The sequence below is a fragment of the Corvus brachyrhynchos genome, unplaced genomic scaffold (genome assembly GCF_000691975.1).
Source record: "Corvus brachyrhynchos isolate BGI_N302 unplaced genomic scaffold, ASM69197v1 scaffold511, whole genome shotgun sequence".
Classification (NCBI taxonomy): Eukaryota; Metazoa; Chordata; class Aves; order Passeriformes; family Corvidae; genus Corvus; species Corvus brachyrhynchos.
In genome coordinates this window covers 1-19,013 of record NW_008236214.1, presented here as the reverse complement: position 1 = coordinate 19,013, position 19,013 = coordinate 1, and the positions used below count along the sequence as shown (strand labels likewise).

Below are 19,013 nucleotides of genomic sequence, written 5' to 3'. Positions count from 1 at the left end.
CCTGCTGAAGACACAAAGCCTACCCAGGACACAGGTGCATTTTATCTGGGGCTACTGGCATTTCCCACTAAATGTGTGTAAAGTCTTTCTGGCATCTGGGCAGTAACTCGCACTGGCATCTGTTCAGATCCATTCCCATCAGGGCACAGAAATCTGACTGTCAGTACTGTGGCTGTCCATGTGTCACTTTGGCAGAAGTATCTGGGAGGGGGCAATATCCTCTGCCTCTTGCAGGAGGTTGCCTGATTTTGTCACTCTACAGATGATATTTAATATTTTTCGCACCTAGATGCTCAAGATGCTGCTAGAGTTGAGTATAACTTTTTCTGATGCTTTCTCTGCAGATCCTATCTTTAGGTGCTGGTTTTGATTCCTTATACTTCCGTTTGAAGGATGTGGGTCTTCTGCGCCACACTGTGGTATATGAGGTAGACTTCCCAAATGTGGCATGCCAAAAAGCCACTCTGATCAAAAGAATGAAAGAGTTGTCAGCACTGGTGGGAGACACTGGAGGGGAAGGATTAGGTATGGCATTCATGGAAGATTTCTTTTGTGCAAAATGTTTAGAAGAAGTAAACATAGCTTTAGCCTTCAAAAAGTGACAGGTTATAGTAGGGGGACTATGAAATTGTAGATAAAAAGCACGTTCATTTTATGAAAAAGTTGAAACAAATCATTTGTAAGCATTGGGAGATAACAAGAAGCCAGAATTTGTCAGGAGCTGATTATACCAAACCAAAGTCAGGTTTTTTCTGTTACAAATTCTGAAAGGGTGTGTCCAGCTTTGAGTTCACTGGTCCAAAAACAGTGGCAAACTGTAGCATGTCCAGTGGGAGGTGATGAGGATGATGAAGTGATGGAGCAGGTGATATAGGAGGGGAGGCTGAGAGAACTGGGTTTGTTCAGCCTTATGGGGAGGAGTTTGGGAGGGAGGTGAGTCTTAACAGCAGTCTTCAGCTTACCTATTGGGAGAGGTTAGAAAAGACAGAGCCACACTTTTCTTGAAGGCATAAAACAAATAGTCAAGGGACAATGGTTGAAAGTTGCAAAAAAAAAAAAGGAAATTCCGGTGATGTATAATGAAAATGTTGGGGAGGAGGTTGCACCACATGAGTAGTTAAAAATGGGAACAGATTGCCTAGAAAGCGGATGGAATCTTCAGCCTTGGAGATAGAGCTTGACTGGACAAAGCTTTGAGCAACCTGATACAGATAATTGCCATGAGGAAGTATTTGTACAAGATTACTTTCAAATGTCCCTTTCACCCTAAATTATACAATGATTTATGGCCTTGATGGGTAAGAGAGAAGGTTTGACTCTTAAGTATCTTGACTGTAGTAAAACATTAGTCATTCTGTTTCCTGACTTTTTTTTTGCCCTCCAAGGCAGGAGAAAATGAGCCTTGTGAAACTACTGCAGAATATTGTGCAAGCTGAATGCTAAGGGGCAAAAGGAGGAATGTAAAGTATCTGGATCACTAGAGGTTTCTCCTGCATCTGTTTTCCTCCAGGATTTCCTGTAATGCTCTAGATGATAATGCTGTAGAAGGTGAAATGTCATAAACCTGCAGGAAACATGGGGACTTGCAATAAGATGAATGAGAGTAGGAGTTTGACGTAGTACACGGATGGTCTGGAAAACATGGAATGAAATGCAGTAGGGACATATGTAAACCACAGCATTTAGATGGTATTAATCAATTTAAATACAGATGGAAGACAGCTATAGAGTGTGAGTTCCTGACTTCCAGGTCTTAGTGAGTAGCTCTTCCATGAACTTTTTCATTTTCTTCCTAAATCCATTCACATTTTTAATATTGGCAGAGACCTGTGGCAAGGAACTCTGTCCATACCAAGAATCTTCAAGTACTCAAGGGAAGGTGTCAGATAGTTGGAATTACCCTATTCCCTGTGTCCAGAGGTCAGGAAGGAATGGATGGACAAGTTAGAAGAAAGTAGAAGGGAACACTCTGATGGGCTTCTGCAAAAGGCCGTTTTTTGGCTCCAGAAGTGTACTTTGAGAACAGTGTAGGTTAACTGTCCTCAGGACAGATACAGTTGTTGGGTTGCAGAGACAGAGTAGGTGATTTCTAAAGGTACTTTACAGTTTGCTTTGTTAATGATGTGGTTTTGGCTGAAAAGGTCAACAGGCCATAGCTTACCATATTCTGATGGGGTACAGAGGTATAATAATACTTACAGATCATAAACTGGAACTTATTTCTGAGGATGGCGATCTGTGAGTCAGGTCCTGGTGTTTGCCAAGAGCTAGCATGTGCAGTTTCAGGACTCAGTACCATTATACAGAAATGAAATCTGTTTAACAAACAAACAAACCAAGCCTAAGAAACCTGAGAACAGTTTTCTGATTGTGAGGGAAACCATTGAAATTATACCAAAGCAAGGGTGCTTTCTTAGCCTAAAGTGAAAGGTGTATAAATGAGAGCCCTTTAGGTTTGATTTTGAATTACAGTGGTTCTAAAAAATTCTCTTAAAGTAAATATAATAAAGTTTTCTTGTTATAGTAAGTGTAGTTCTATGAGAATTATATTATTTTTCGTAATTCTATGAGAAATCTGTAGGTGAAATTTGCATTAGGAGTAATGGAGTTTTAGATTTGCAGTTAATGGATCACATAGCACTATCCGTTCATGGGTTATTTAATGATGGGGATTTTCTTGTACCTGTTTCAGAGAAATATAGTTGATGGATGTAGCCTTGTGAGTGATTGCCTGTGGGTTTGATTTTCATGTTCGTCCCTTTTGGTCTCAGTATTGCAGCAGCACCATAGTGAGGTTGTATCATTTTTGTCTCCCAGGAGCCATTACCTTTTCTGGAGAGGATTATAAATTACTGGGAGTGGATTTATCAGAGCTGTCTGAGCTGGAGAGAACCCTGGAGGAAGCGGGACTGAACAATGAAATCCCTACCCTCTTCATCGCAGAGGTGGTGCTCACCTACATGGAGAACACCAGGTCAGCTGGGTTCTCCTCTCTTACCCAGGTGGTAAAGGGAAAACAACGAGCTTCTTTCTGAGTACATCACCTTGGGCTGGGAGATGTGTTCTCTTGAAACTAAAGCCTTGGGAATTCTGTGGAGTCCCAAATAGCTCCTTACATCATCATTATGATGATGTAATTGATGTCCACACGATAGCCTAAAAGGAAGGAAAAAAAGAAGGAAAATCTGAAATGAGCAGTTTTAAGGTTTTTGTTCTTCTCATGACCTGGATTGTGTGTGCAGATGGGGAGGAGACGTTCATGAGTGCCCAGCACAGCACTCTCATTTGTGTATTGCCACTTGTCAGAATGCCTTAATAGCACCTTTATGGTGTTGCAGGAAGATACACTGCATCTGTCCTGTGATGGGTGTGCCCTCAATTTAATTTCTTATGCACAATCTCCCAACAGGTCAGATGCCTTGATTCAGTGGGCAGCAGAGCATTTCCCTCAGGCATGCTTCCTGGTGTATGAGCAGGTGCACCCAGAGGACCCTTTTGGATGTGTCATGCAGCAGCATTTCAGCCAGCTGAACTGTGCGCTGCGCTCCCTGGCACAGTACCCTGACTGTGAGGCACAGCAGAGGCGCTTTCTGGGAAAGGTACGCACCTGCAGCTCAAGGGCATGCATGAAGCATCATTCATCTGAGGAAGATTGGAACACCAAGTGTTTGGTCAGTTATGGGCTGAAGCCTGAAGCAAACAGGGCTGAGGTACTGCCTTTTCTGGTAGCATGACTCATCATTAGAAGGTGCTTCCAATTGGCTTGCACCCTACTGTCTCATGTGGGCTTAATGGGTTCCTCTGTGACTTTTGATGCACTAAATTAAGTTTTTAAGAACTTTACAGATGAGAGATCTATTTTCACCAGTTTTTGGGCTGCTCTTGCTTTATCTAGACAGTCTTATTGGCTTATGCAGGTGTTTAATTTAGGGTCTTTGTTTTCCTGTGGGAAGTGAGTTTCTATCTTTCCAGAGGTGATGACTTTGAGGGATTTGTCTTTTAGGGCTGGACTGACTGCAGTGTCATGGATATGAATGAGTTTTTCACCTGTTGTATTCCAGAAGATGAGCAGCAAAGAGTGCAGACTCTGGAGCCTTTTGATGAGTATGAGGTAACCCTCCTTTATTCTGAAGATCAGGGACCTGGCTTTGATATCATAAGGTATCCGCAATTTCTTATAGTTGCAATTCTGTACAGAGCTGCTGAGGCACATGTATTCATGGAGGCAGAAAGGACCTTGGATCAGCTTAGTTTACACAGAGGCCATGGGGAGCTCCTGGTGAAGCAGCATGGGAAGAAGTCTCTCCTTGATCTTAGAAAAGCTGCATGTTCCTTCCAGTCTCTCAAGGAGACAGGCTTGTCATAGCAAACTACTTGGTAGTATAAAAGAAGTTGTACATGGTAAAAGTTGGCATGGATTCAAGGGACAATTACTTTAATGAAAGAGAAATCCATTAAGGATTACTGAATACATAAATATACTCCTGATGTGCTGCTCCTGACTGCAGTTGGTTGAGAGCATTCCTGGGGAAAGCAAATGCACTTGTCCTGCTCTCTTCCATTTCCATAGACTACTCCATTGTTTGTCACTGTTGGATGCAGGTTACTAATTTCTGATTTTTTTTTTGTCTGACTTTATACAGCCATTCCTGTATTAATGATTGAAATTCAACTATGACTCTATTCTTTGCCATTTTTATGTTAACTGCTGGCAACATTTCCAACTATTTGAAGTCTAAAAGTGAAGATAAGTGCAAGATAGTGAGTAACTTTGAGCTAAATATCCTGTGGAATACTTACTAGAAGTTTCCCGTTTGATTTTATGGTTCTCTGTTTATAATTCTAGAAATCTAATAGCTGTAGTATGAAAACAATTTAATGTGCTTGAATTTATTTTGCCAACATGGTAGGAGCTGCTCTGCTATATGAATGCAAAAGTGGTGACTGAAAGTGCTGGCAGATTTGCTAAGTGGTTTAGAAATGTCTGGTAGAATTGTTGTAGGCCATTGCTCATATAGTGAGAAGGTAAAGACTTGGTGAAGACAGAGGAGGTTAATGTGCATGAGTCCGAGCTGGAAATGTGCACAGGAGTAAACGATGTGATAACAGAGAGCTCTACAATTAGCCTCTGAGAGAAAGATTAAGTAAGCTCCAGGTCTTATTGGAAACAAGCTTGGTCAAATTAGATAAGAAATGTAAAATAGACACCCAGTGTGGAGGGAGACCAATTTTTAGAGTAATTTGCTTAGGGACTAATAGTGGATTCTTCCATTTTCAGTATTTACATTAATTTGTGGATGTCACTTTTCAAAAGATGCTTTTTACTTCTAATATGGGTTGGGGCAGTGAAGCTGATAACATGAGTTCTTGTGCCTAAATTCGTGTTTATGCTTGCTAATCACATAGTTGGCTGAGTATATCCTAGCATGGGAATGAACACACTCAATTCCCTAACGTCCATAAACGCCAGGGTGAACTCTCGTTGCTACTGGCTTCCTGTACGTTCCTTTTGCTTGTGCTTCTGCCTCAGAATGATTCCAAGGCCAGACTGAAAATTATGTATTATTGTCCAGCACGGACCATGTTGCACCTCTGAACATTTGTGATTTCTTTGGAATCACTTATATTCCATGAACTTTAAGAAACCTTAATCCCTCTGGTATAAAGATCTCACTCTTTTTTGTGATCAGAACTGAGAAGCATAAAGGGAAGTTGATTCCAAAAAGAAAAACCTTCACATGCAACATATAGTTAAGCTATGGGATGCATGTTGGACACATTAAAAGTTTTTGTGAGTTCAAAGAGCAACTGGATAGGTTCATGGATGAAAAATCCATCAAGGATTGTTCAATACAAAGACACAATACAAAACTTCTTGAAGATCCCTGGGCTGTAAATTTTTGAAAGGTGGAGTGAGCAAGGTGTTTACCCACCTGTTCTTTCTCTGATTCACCCCTCTGATTTTGACCATTGCTGGAAACAGTGCTAGGCTGGGTTGGTATTTGATTTGGTCACCCTGGCTGTTTCTGCTGTTTGCTCTTAGATTTTGAGGGGGATTGTTTTTTTGTTTGGGTCTTCCTTTCTTGGTTTGTTTGTTTGTTTATTTGTTTTTTCCTTTGGGCTTGCTACAGGAATGGCATCTGAAATGTTCTCATTACTTTGTGTTGGCTGCATCAAAGGGGATGGAACCTTCCTGGACTCCGTTGTTACCCAGTATGACAGGTACACACCAAGTAGTTTTCACAGTGTTCTTTTATCTCATGCAGGCTTCTCTGAGAGGTTTTAGGAGACATTGAAACCCTGGGAGGGGTGGATGGGGTGCTGCTGTCTGGTAGCTTTCTTCACTCCTCCACAATGGTTCTGCTGTCTAAAGCAAGGCCAGAGCTGTGGTTCTGATCACTTCCATTCTTTCAGTTTATTGAACCTCCCAGTCTGAACAGCTTGTCATTTTTTCATACATGAGCTCCTCCAGTGCATGGCTGCAATGCCAGCCTACCCTCCTGTTTTTGGGATCTCCCTTTCAAATTTATTCCTGGTTGCCTCCGTACATGGCTCTCTGAACCACTCTCTCCTTCCAGCTCCAAAAAGGTTGTTCTGTTTTCTTTACTGCCCTGTCCAGCAGACCACTCGGAAGTCTGTCATGAAGCTGTGCTTTGCTTTGTTATCCCTTGTGGGTGCAATTGTACCTGTAGTATTCAAATCTGTATGTCACTTCTTTTAGATGGGAGAAAAGTGGTACAGCTGGGGAAAAGGCAAAACCAAGATTGTGTTTCTGAGATAAAAATTATTTGGTGGCAGTAGCAGTCCAAGAAATTCCTGGTTTTGTCTGTTTGTTTCATTTTTCAGCATAGAAAGCAGAAGGTTATTTATAACCTGTTTTATACCACTAGTCTTCACAGTACAGCACCACAAGTAGCTCTAGCTTCAAGAGAAAGTTGAAATCTGTGTTCTAGGGAGCAAGAAAAGCAGCTGAAAAAGGATAGGGCGGGATGGCCATTGAATCCATGTGTTGTGTCTCAGCTGCATTTGAAAATGTAGTGAAATTGAAGCTAAATGAATGCGGGTGTGGTTTAATGTACTGTGTGATTGCTGCTGGTCCTTAAGTTAAATCCTTGAAGGCTCCTAAAGGCGTAGTATCTATCCTTAAATTAAGAAAAACAATCTGACATTTGCTTCATGGTTTTTATTACAGTGAAGACATTTGATTCGTTAGAGACAGGAATAGGGTCTTTCTGCTGCTGTCTCTGTTGTATTCAAAACTGATAGCAAAAGCCTTCAAAGTCTGGTAAATTGTCCATGCTTAGATATTTTTTACTGGGAATACAAAATGTATGTCTCTAATAGCAATAAATGCCCCAGTTATCCTCTCAGACAGACTTGGGTCCCAGTTCAAGAGAGTGCAAGTACTAAATCTTCCAAAGAAATCGTGGTAAGTATATTTTGTGACATGAAAAAACTCCTCCGTCTTTAAATGATCAGTCTGTAAAAAGACATTTAAGCCCAAAGAGATGAAATTTCTTACTTCATCAAATGATAAAGTAGGGTCTTGTACAAAGCAACGATCAGTACAGGAGATTTTTCTGATTATGGCATACAAAAAATGGACTGCAAGCTGCTCCTCCTGCACCTCATCATCTCTTACAACACAAGAATAAAGACCTTGATTTAAACAGAAGGCGCAGATTCCAAACTGATTAAAAGAAAACAATGTGTACAGTGTATAGGTGAGCCAGAGTCCTGTGCTAAAAGTTTGTTTCATGCTAAGAGATACAATATTTAGAGAGAAAATATTTAGATAACTGGAAATACTGTCCTATAGTAGGACCATTCGAATTAACAGATTATTTATCATGCTTCAGAATGTTATTTCAGTGCGTCTGTGAAGATAGGATCAAAGTCTGGCAAGAAACTTTGAAATCAGCTTCCAGGTGTTTCTCCTTTTTCTGCTGTTCTGTGTTGTTTGTGTAGCCAGATATGGTCTTAATCAGACAGGTGGTCCTTTTGAAGGTAGTGCAGTGGTTTATATCTTGCTGCAGCAGTTTAGGACACTGCAGTCTCTTGGCCAGTCTTAGGTCCACCTCATGAAAGCAGTCTCAGAATTGCCAGGAGCTGAGTGAGCAGGGTAGAAGTTACAGTTGGTAAAGTAGTAGTTTTAACCATTACATCCTGATTTCTAGGGCATTTCAGATTATCTGTGTGCACTGTCAACTTACTTCTCAGTTTTTTTCTTCTTGAAAAGATGAATGGTCATCTTGAAAAGATGGCGTGCTTAATCTCTTACTTAAAATGTAGTCCTTGGTTTGTATTTGTGCATAAGTTCTTTGGTTCTCTTTGGCTTACAGTTCCTCGTCATGCTGGTCCTGTTGGGATGGCTGGGAGTGTCCCTGCAGCAGTATGTGCAAGGCTCTCAGGAAGTCCTGGCCTGAGACGTTACGGTCACCACTCCGTTCTTATAAAACCCGGCGTGATTCTTACCACGGGAGGCTTTGGGGAGGAGAATGGACAACACTGCCGCATGAGAAATTTCCATGTGCTGAGTAAGCTTGCAGGCTACTGGAAAGCTGTCTGTGTGACACAGAATATTCCTGATAAAAGATGGGGTGAGTTCCCATACTGATGGCAAGTACAAGGTATCTTTGTGCTAAAAGTGAAGGAAAGTCTAGTGAAAAAGTGATGTCATGGCACAGTGATGCTGGCAGTCACAGAGATCTGAAGGTTCTGGTTGCTAAATGCTGGATCCTGCCCTTTGGTCACCACAGCTCCATGCAGCGCCCCAGGCTGGGGGCAGAGTGACTGGAAAGCTGGAAAAGGACCTGGGGGTTCTGTTTGACAGTGGCTGAACATGAGCCCAGGTGGGCAAGAAGGCAAATGGCCCCTGGCTGCTACCAGTCTAGTGTGGCCACAGGCCCAGGGCAGTGAGTGTCCCTGTCTGCTGGGCACTGCAGAGACACCTCGAGTGCCTTGTCCAGTTCTGGGTCTCTCACAGAAAGAGGGACATTGAGGGGCTGGAGTCATAGAATCATAAAATGGTTTGGGTTGGAAGGGACTTTAAAGATCCTCTAACTCCAACCCTCTGCCATGGACAGGGACACCTTCCAGTAGACCAGGTTTATCAGAGCGTGGTGTAGAACACTTCCAGGGATGGGGCAGCCACTTCTCTGGGCAAACTGTGTCAGGGCCTCACCACCTTCACAGAGAAGAATTTGTTCCCAATATCCCATCTAACCCTGCCCTCTGGCAGTGGGAAGCCGTTCCCCTTGTCCTGTCACTCCAGGCCCTTTTCCAAAGTCCCTCTCCAGCTCTCTTGGAGCCCTTTTAGACACTGGAAGGGGCTCTGAGATCTCCCTGGAGCCTTTACTTCTCCAGGCTGACAGCCCAGACTCTCTCAGCCTGGCTCCAGAACAGAGGGGCTTCAGCCCTGTGATCAAGCTAGTAGACTGAACTTTTTCCAACAGCTCCATGTCTTTATTGTGCTGGGGGCACCAGACCTGGATGCAGAACTCCAGGTGGGGTCTCAGAAAAACAGCTTAGAGGGTGAGAATCATCTCCATCGACGTGCTGGCCACACGTCTTTTGATGCAGCCTTGGACATGGCTGACTTTTGTGCTGTGAGCATGTACTGCTGAGTCATACTGAACTTGTCCACAAACGCCCCCAAGTCCTTCTCCCCAGAGCTGCTTTTTGATTCTCTGACCAGTCTGTATTTGTGCTGGGATTGCCTCAGTTTAGGTGCAGGACCTGGTCCTTGGTCCTGCCGAACTCCATGAGGCTGGGTCCCTCCTGTCCTGTCCAGATCCCTCTGGATGCCCCTCCCTTTCCCTGCAGCGCATGACCACACCAGACAGCTCCTTGTCATTGGCAAATGTGCTGGGGGTGCCCTCGATCCCACTGTCTGTGTCACCTACAAAGATATTAAATAGTGCTGGTCCCTCTGGAGACCTGAAGAGCAGCACTCATTACTGGTCTCCACTTGGACCCTGAGCTGGTGACTGCAGCTCTTTGAGTGAGACCATTCAGCCAATTCCTAATCCACCGAATGGTCCATCTGTCAAATCCATGTCTCTCCAGTTTAGAGACTGGTTGCTGGGTGGCATAGTGTCAAATGCTTTGTACAAGTCCAGGTAGATGAAATCTGTTGCTCTTCCCTCATCCACCACTACTGTAAGCCCATTGTAGTAGTGCTGAGGGAACTGGTGGGGGGAGGGCTCAACCTGGAGAAAAAGAGGCTCAGGAGGAAGCTTCTCACTCATTACAACTACCTGAAAGGAGTATGTAGCCAGGTGGAGGTCGGCCTTTTCTCCCAGGGGACAAAGGACAGGACAAGAGGAAATGGCTTCAAGCTATGCCAGGGGAGGTTTAGGTTGGATATTGAGAAAAATGTCTCTAAGTAAAGGGTTGTCCATGCCTGGCACAGGCTACCCAGGGTAGTGGTGAAGTCCACATCCCTGGAAGGATTTAAAAGCCATGTGAAAATGGCACTTGGGGACATGGTGTAGTTTTGACCTTGAGAGTGCTGGAGGAATGGTTGGACTTGATAATCTTTAAGGGTCTTTTCCAACTAAAATTATTATAAATTTCTTGGAATAAGCATCCGTGTGAACCATGACATTTTGTATCTCCACAGGTGAGAGGTTGTACCATACTGTGTCTTGTCTCTCAGACACTCTGGCCCTGGTCGTAGGAGGACGAACATCCCCATCGAGCCCAGGCTTGGGAATGTTGTGGCTAAAGTTCCCCAAAACTTGTAATGCTTCAGACCCAGATGACGTTTCAGTGGAGCCTGTAAGTCTGCAGCCTGCTGCTGAAGCAGCAGCTTCACGTTGGAGACACAGCACAACTGAAATGACATTTAAAGGTAAAAAGAGTGGAAATGGCTGTAGGTATGCAGGATCTTGCACTTGACCTTGTTGAACTTCATGAAGTTCATACTGATCACTCCTCAAGCCTGCCAGTAGGAGAGAAATTAAGAGGCTTTGAGATCTCTTCTTGACACTTGAAATATGGTAATTTTGAATTTCGCTATCTACATCCCCAGTGGCAAGTAGGATTGAAACCTGCTGTAATCTGCTGTAATCTGTTCTGGAAGACTGATTCTAGGAGATCATCTATGGCTGAAGTTTTTCATACTCGATCATGCCAGAAATAAGTTTTGCTCTCTCTGAAGGACATTTTTTTAGGGAGTAGGATCCCTAGCTCTTTATCCAGAGGTCCTTCAGAAGAAATGTTACTTTTCTAGTAGCAATTGACAAACACTCAGTAGTTGTGAACGGCTCTAGAATTAGGTCCTGCAATAGCAAGCTGAAGGTTGATCCAGTAAAAGATTCTGGTTGTAAGGGGCAAAAACTTAAGCAGTGGCATTCAGGAGCTGAAAGCTAAGGTTGCCATTCCTGCAGCTGGCAAGCAACCCTCCAAGGGGAGCAGAAGGGAATTGTTAAGCAGTTGTTAGTCTAGTCTGGAGCACACTTTCCATTTGTGGAGCAGTCTTTAATTAATACTGTAGCTTCCAGTCACAATTTTATATCAAAAAAAGCAAATGCTAAATGGGTAAATAAAATTTTGTTAATAATACATTGGGTTTTGTCTTCGTCAGGCTGTATTGTTTCATCTTATTTTTGCCTTGATACTGCTTTGTAGCTGAAGAAAGTGATCAACACTGGTGTTACCTGAATCAGTGAAAGGACAGGGCATAGTGCAGTGAATGCATGTCCTTGACATCTACCCAAAGTACTGTTGCACCCTTTTTGTCAGCTTCCCTTCTATACAAACAGAAATTTTTGCTTTTGTGACATACCAGATTCTAACTTCTCTTACAACCTGGTTGTCTGTTTCCACAGGTGAGCAGTACCTGTTTGTGTATGGTGGCCGCTCTGCTCTGGAGCCTGTGCTCGGGGATTGGTATTTCCTGCACACTCCAGAACTCTCCTACACTGCGGTGAGAATGTACTCCATGGTGATTAGAGTTAGAACTGACTTCTAAACATCCAGCCTTTTATTCTTCTGTGGAGAATACAGTCTCTACAGAATAGTGGAGGTTGGAAGGGACATCTGGAGGTCATTAGTCCAGCACTCTTGCTTAAAACAGGTCTAACTAGAGCAGGTTGCTCAGTATATTGTTCAGGTGGGATTATCTCCATAGATGGAGACTCCACAATCTCTTTGGACAACCTATTCCAGTGCTTGACCACCCTGTTAGTACAATATGAGGGGGTTTTATGTTTAAGTGGATTTTTTTTCTATGTCAGTTTGTGCCCATTGCCTCTTGCTCTGTTACTGGATGCTACTGAGAACATACTGCCTCTGTGTTCTTTCACCTCTCCCATCATGGACCTGTCCAGCTGTGTGCTGGCCATTTTTACAGAACGATACTGTTAGAGACAGTATAAAAAGCTTTGCTAAAATCAAAACCACCTCCATATCTGCTGGTTTGCCTCAGTCAACTAGATTGCTGAATGTATCATAAAAGGAAATTGAGCTAAAGAGGACTTACTCCCTTGGTTCCTTACTGGCCACCAGTCTGATGTAACCCTATTTATTATAACTCTTTGAGCCCAACCTTGTACATAGCACAGTTATAGGATGAGAGATGCATAGTTGCAGGAGGTCACAAGCTAAACATGAGTAAGCAATATCCCACTGTTGTGGGAGGCCAACACTGTGTCTTCAGATACGTACCCAGAAATGCTAGCTGGTAGACACATGAATTGCTTCTTTTATTTTCTACAATGTTCCTTATCTCAGCAGAACTACTGTAAAATACCCAAAGCTGATTGCTGAAAAAGAGGTGGACAGGGTGCCATACAGCTGTATAGAGGTATGCAGCAAGAGTGACCAGGCCACATACCTCACAGGGGAAGGTTTTGAAGGACTTCTAGCTATTGAATCTGGAGAATATTCAAGATAGAAATAAATCTTCTAATATCTAAAATACTGTTGCAGAGAAGACAAAAATTGTTCTCCATTTTAACTTTGAGTAGTACAGGGAATCAACGGGACACTAAGGAAAGCTATTGATCTTGAAGCTAGCTGAGTCTGCAATAGACTGCCTAAAGAGGTGAGAAATTCTTGTCACTGCAGACTTTTGGAAACTATTATATAAACATCCATCCATCCAGGTGATAACAGATACAGTTTCATTTCTTTTAGGGGAAGGTATGGGCCAAGTGGCCTCAAAACTCTACCACTTACTTGCTGTGATATTCCTTTAATGCCTGATTGCACTTTTTTTCCTTCAGTGCTTGCACTAAAGGTTTTCTGTCTGGATTTTAGTCCGGCAGTTGAGCTTTTATCCCACTCTGTGGTTTGAACAACTGATCACCAGCTTTGCTGGTCACTGCATTAGTCTATGTGTTTGTAAACAAGCTTGTAGTTCCCAGGTGTATGTCTTGAGCAGAAAGCAGCATGCAAGAATACAGATAAAGTTACCTCTAATAAATGTGTGGAAATAAACCCTCTAAAGACTGATTATATTAAATGTACTAAGGGCCAGAGATAGTGTAAATGGAAGCACTTAGCAGTCCCTAGAGGAACATATGGAGAAGGTTGGGTGTCAAAAAACTCAATCACAGAGGAAAAGGTCATTAAAAGCCTGGACATTAAGCAGACACTTAGCTTGCCAAACTTCAGCCTTGTGTTTTTTTTAGATTGCTGTTGAGGGTCCAGTCCCAGAAAGCCGCCACTCTCACAGTGCCTGCAGCTGGGAAGGAGGAGTGCTGATCGCAGGAGGTCTGGGAGCAGCTGAGCAGCCCTTGGGTTCAGTTTTCCTTCTGAGGGAGCTTGAACATGGCTTTCAGTGGCAGACAATAGAGACACACCCTCCTCTTGTCCCAAGGTAAGCAGAAGGCATTCATAGCATCATAAAACAGTTTGATTTGGAGCGACCTCTTAAGGGCCAACTGATCCAATCTTCCTGCCATGAATAGGGGCATCTTCAACTAGACCAGGTTGCTCAGAGCATTCAGCAGAGAATCTTCAGCCTGTGTCTACCAGCCTCCCTTGCTAATGGAGTTCAATCTCATTTTGAACTCATAGGTACTCACATACTGCACATGTGCATGAAGGAAAGCTTCTGCTCGTTGGTGGAGTATGGTTTCATGCATCCTCTGTGCCAGGCATCACTGTCATTGACTTAATGACTGGTCTCTGCTTGGACTATGTGGTTAATGTGGTAAGTACTGAAAGTTTTCTTTCAGGGTAAGCAGTGTCCTGTGAAGGAACGAGGTAACTTTACATAGAAGAAGGATCTAATTCCAAAGTGCTCTTACCCAGCACGGAGAACATAGCAGCATTAAGAGAGGGAGAGATGGAATGTGCAGAAGACTGGAGCACATGGAGCTGCTCTGTTTCAGACAAGGGGCACCAGAACTGAAATGGATGCAAGCATAGTCACTTCAGGATGTCTGTGGAGGAAGGGAATAGATAAACCAGAGGCTAAGTTAGTGTTTATGGAGGTCTGTGGTATAATTTCATTGAGAACTTCTTGGTGGCAACTGCAGTGTGCTATAGCTGCTGCCTGAAATATGAGAAAAAAAAACAGCATGAAAATGCTGGAAACTCCACTGTAACATAAAAGCTTCCTGTAAGGATGATTGAACCAGATTGCTCAGAGAGGCTGTCGTGTTTTCATTATTGGAGATATTTGAAACCTGACTGGGCAAGGTACTGATAAGCCTGCTTGAGTTGAGCCTGCTTTGAACAGGGTGGTTGGACTGGATGATGCTCGGAGAACCCTTCCAACTTTTAACTATTGGGTGGCTTTCTTCTATGAATCGCTGAAGAACAGTCATACAGGTGGTGTCACACAGCAAGGTTTTGGCATACTCTGGATAAAGCTTGGTCTACATCTCTGAGTAGCTCTCATCTCAGGTAATACTACCTGGAGTAAAAGAAAGACATGGATCTGTTGGAGTAAATCCACAGAAGGGCCACAAAGGTCATCAGAGAGCTGGAGCTGATCTCCTGTGAGGATGCACTGAGAGAGTTGGGGTTGTTCAGCCATAAGAGAGAGAGAGGGCTCTGCGGAGACCTTAGAGCCTCTTTCAGTACTTAAAGGGGGGCTTTTAAGAAGGGTAGGGACAGACTTTGTAGCAGGGCCTGTGTGATAGGACAAGGAGTGATGGTTTTCATCTAAAGGACAGTAGCTTCAAACTAGGTATATGGAAGGAATTTTTTATGAAGAGTATGGTGAGGCACTGCCAAAGGCTGCCGAGAGAAGCTGTGGCTGCCCCATACAGAAATGTTCAAGCCCAGGTTAGATGGGGCTTGGAGCAGTGTGGTCCAGTGGAAGTTGTCCCTGCCCATGGCAAGGGGAGTGGAGTGAGGTGGCCTTTTTTAAGGTCCTTCCATCCCAAACCATTCAGTGATTCTATAAGAACATTTCTGTTGCTTGACAAGTTTTTATTTATCTTTTATGTAAAGCAACAACATTCTTTTGATAACTGTATACATTGAACCTGTCATTGGTGAAACTGGAATTTGTGACAGGTCAGTTTTTTATAGTGGATGTGTGCATCTGGTTGACCTTGCAGCATTTTGCTGAGGGTATAAAGCATGAAACATGCTTAATTGTAGCTTAGTTTTCAATTATTGTCTGTAGCAGAAATTATAAGTGGCCTCATATCCTTTAGATAAAATAGACTGCCCTTGCTGGACAGCAGTGAGGATGGGTGCAGTGATAATGAAGTTGTATCTAAAAGAATATAACTCTCTTGTTTACATTGAATAAGCGGATACAGATTGATTGGTATCTTCCTTTGCTTATGAGCTGTTTGTTTTGACTTAACGTGAAACTCTCTAGGCTTTCGAACCTACCAGTTACATAGGTAAGCTGTGGAACTCCTCGCCACAGGCCATGAATACCAAAGATTTACATTGAATCAAAAAGTGACTGGCTACCTTCTTGGGAGGAAAAGCATTAAGATTCAGGGAGTACAAAGACATTTTCTCTCATTAAAAAAAATCACTGAACTGCAAGTTGGTGGGTGGGCAGGTATAGTAGAGCAGTACACCTCAGGGGTTACTTGTTCCTGTATTCTCTATCTGGTTTTGCCCACATTCATGGGTGGTACGGTGGACCATGTGAAGTCCTGTATGTTCAACATCTCCTTTCCTTTTTCAGGAGCATCTGGAGTGGCCATTAATGCTACATAATCATAGCAGTGTCTTTCTGCCAAATGAGAAGGAGTTGCTGGTTATTGGTGGTGGTGGAAACTGCTTCTCCTTTGGGACACACTTGAACCCAGAGCCTGTCGCGCTGAGCCTCAGCAGCATCCTGATCAGTTGCTGAGTGGGACCTAGCAGGGCTGAACCATGCTACTGTGCTGTGGGGAGACATCTATTCACTATAGGTCCAAAAGCAGCACAGTGTTTCCACAAAGGTTTTGTATCCAGAATGCGTTTGTGAAGGTGGGATCAGGAGGGACAGTTACAGCAAGGGATTCACACCTGTCTCGGTTTTGGAGACAAACCTCCAGGAGAAAACACTCCGGAATGAGTGTCCCCTCCGAAGGGAAAAGGGCCTCCCCTTTTCCTCCACCAATAAGACAAGTGGGTCACAGCAAGTGAAAATGGAAAAAAAAAACCCAAACAAACTGTTTATTAACACACACGCAAAACAGGGTAGAACAGGGTTAAAAAAAACCCAAACCCTCAAAATACAACAAATTCCCGGAGAGGGAACAGACACCCGGGCTTGGACCAGCTGGGGCCACCCCACGGGCTCCCCGGACCAGCGAGGAGGGAAGGGAGGCAGTGAGGCAAGGGGAAGGAAAGGGAAAAAAGAACAAGAAAATAACTCCACAGAACCTTTTCCCAGCTAGCTGGAACATAAAGGAAACCAAAAAGCAGCACAGTGCTCCCGGCACACCCCCTCCCGAGCCCTGCCGAGACCCGTGGCTCCGGCCCCGCCCCCCGGGTCCATCGTAAAGAAACAGCGTCCTTGGGCACTGAGCAGACGGGTAAGGAATAAAGCAGCTTCATAACGTCACCCCAGAACAACACCTCACTGGCCTTTGCTTTTTTACAGCTCTTTGTGTTCTGTAAATAAAGTACCTCAAAAGCAGCTGGCAGCAGTAGTCCTTAAGAGGTGAAGAGCAGTGTGGTTTGGGGTTGGAATGCACCATAAAGATGATCCTGTTCCACCCCCTGCCATGGGTAGGGAAACCGCTAGATCAGGGTTCTCCAAGCCCCATCCAACCTGGCCTTGAACACTTCCAGGGATGGGGCAACAACAGCTTCTCGGGGCAACCTGTGCCAGTGCCTCACTACCCTCACAGGAAAGAATTTCTTCCCAATATCCGATCTAAACCTGTTTTGTCTCAGTGAGAAGCTGTTCTCCCTTGTCCTGTCACTCCAGGCCCTTGTAAATAGCCTCTCTCCATCTTTTTTGTTGGCTCCCTTCAAGTCCTGCAAGGCCACAGTTAGGTCATGCCAAAGCTTCTCTTCTCCAGGCTGAACAATCCCAATCCTCAGCCTTTCCTCATAGCATAGTGATGCTCCATCCTTTTGATCATCTTGGGGTCTCCTCTGGACTGGCTCCAACAGCCCCACATCCTTCCTGTGCTGGGACCCCAGAGCTGGAGGCAGCACTGCAGGTTTGGTCTCACCTGAGCAGGGCAGAAGTGCAGAATTCCCCCTCCCCTGCTGCCCATACTGTTGGATCAGCCCAGCACACAGGGCCAGGGCATGTCCAGGCTCTCATTCACCAGCACCCCCAAATTCTTCTTGGCAGGGCTGTTCTTGATCTCTTCATCCCCCAGCCTGGATTGATGTAGCGGGGTGTTCCTGGTCCACATGCAGCGCAAACACTTGGTCTTGTTAAACCTCATGAGATTCCCACAGGCCCTCTTGTTGAGCTTGTCCAGGTCCCTCTGGGTGGCATTTGGTCCTTCAGGATGTGGAGCTGCTAGAATGAATCCAGAGGACCCCACAGAGATGCTCGAAGGCTGGAGCCTGTCTGATCTGGAGACAGGTTGAGAGAGCTGGAGATGTTCCAGCCTGGGGAAGAGAAGGCTCCAGGGAGACCTTAGAGCCCCTGACTTCAAGAGAGCTGGAAATGGACTTCGAACAAGGGCCTGGGGTGCCAGAACAAGGGGGAATGGCTTCCCTCTGCCAGAGGGCAAGGTTAGATGGGATATTGGGAACAGATTGTTTGCTGTGAGGGTGGTGAAGCCCTGGCACAGGTTCCCCAGAGAAGCTGTGGCTGCCCTGTCTCTGGAGGTGTTCATAGCCAGGGTGGGTGGGGCTTGGAGCAACCTGGTCCCGTGGGAAGGGGGGTTGGAATGAAGTGGGTTTTAAGATCCCTTCCAACCCAAACCAGCCTGTGATTCCATGAAAGTCTGACTGCAAATTGGTTGTTGGATGCAGAGAAATTGTTAACATTTACTTTGCTTTATTTTCTTCTCTGTTTCTTTTCTCTCATCCAGTATTTTTGGAATTTGTTTCTATTTATTAAATTATCTCACCTTATGAGTTTCTTTGTCACTTTTTTTCCTTACTGAATTGCCAGCTGGGGTTAAAACACAAGACCCTTCCCCAGCTCCATTGCCCTTCTCTAGATACAGTCCAGCACCTCAATGTCTTTATTGTTGTGTGGGACCCAAAACCGAATACAGGATTCAAGGTCTCACCTCACCAATGCCCAGCACAGGGGCATGATCACTGCCCTTGTGTCATGGAGGCTCACGAAATCGAGACAAATCATCTGTTCAAAAGAGATTCTATTTTATGAAGTAGTTAACCTCCCCCCACTCCCAGCAATTACAGATCCAACAACAACTGAAAACAGATTCTTGATGTCAAATGAAATTGTTACGACCTGACTGACTTAAAGAATCCTGAAGGTTTCAGCAGGGCAATGTGGAATGGACAGTCATTGTGCCCAAGGCAGCAAGGGCTCTCCCTTGGGCTCCTGTGGACTCCCAGGTACCCAAAAGGGAGTTCTGACTGCCCCAGGATGACACACAGGGGGCTCTGCCTGCCCCACACTGTCACAAAGAGGGTTCTGGCTGCCCCATGAT

At 44.3% G+C, this 19,013-nt stretch overlaps 1 protein-coding gene across 1 annotated transcript in view; it reads left to right on the top strand.

Moving 5' to 3' along the window:
• LCMT2 (leucine carboxyl methyltransferase 2) overlaps window positions 1-16,775 on the top strand; it is a 19,608-nt gene extending 2,833 nt beyond the window's left edge. The window contains exons 4-15 of the mRNA XM_017744392.1: window positions 1-34; window positions 345-525; window positions 2,818-2,974; window positions 3,410-3,599; window positions 4,004-4,111; window positions 6,132-6,222; window positions 8,343-8,600; window positions 10,625-10,855; window positions 11,835-11,932; window positions 13,641-13,828; window positions 14,029-14,164; window positions 16,115-16,775. Of these exons, the coding sequence (XP_017599881.1) occupies window positions 1-34; window positions 345-525; window positions 2,818-2,974; window positions 3,410-3,599; window positions 4,004-4,111; window positions 6,132-6,222; window positions 8,343-8,600; window positions 10,625-10,855; window positions 11,835-11,932; window positions 13,641-13,828; window positions 14,029-14,164; window positions 16,115-16,282 (1,840 nt within the window). The 3' untranslated portion in view covers window positions 16,283-16,775. The remainder of the gene's footprint in view (window positions 35-344; window positions 526-2,817; window positions 2,975-3,409; window positions 3,600-4,003; window positions 4,112-6,131; window positions 6,223-8,342; window positions 8,601-10,624; window positions 10,856-11,834; window positions 11,933-13,640; window positions 13,829-14,028; window positions 14,165-16,114) is intronic.
• The last annotated feature ends 2,238 nt before the right edge of the window (window positions 16,776-19,013 follow it).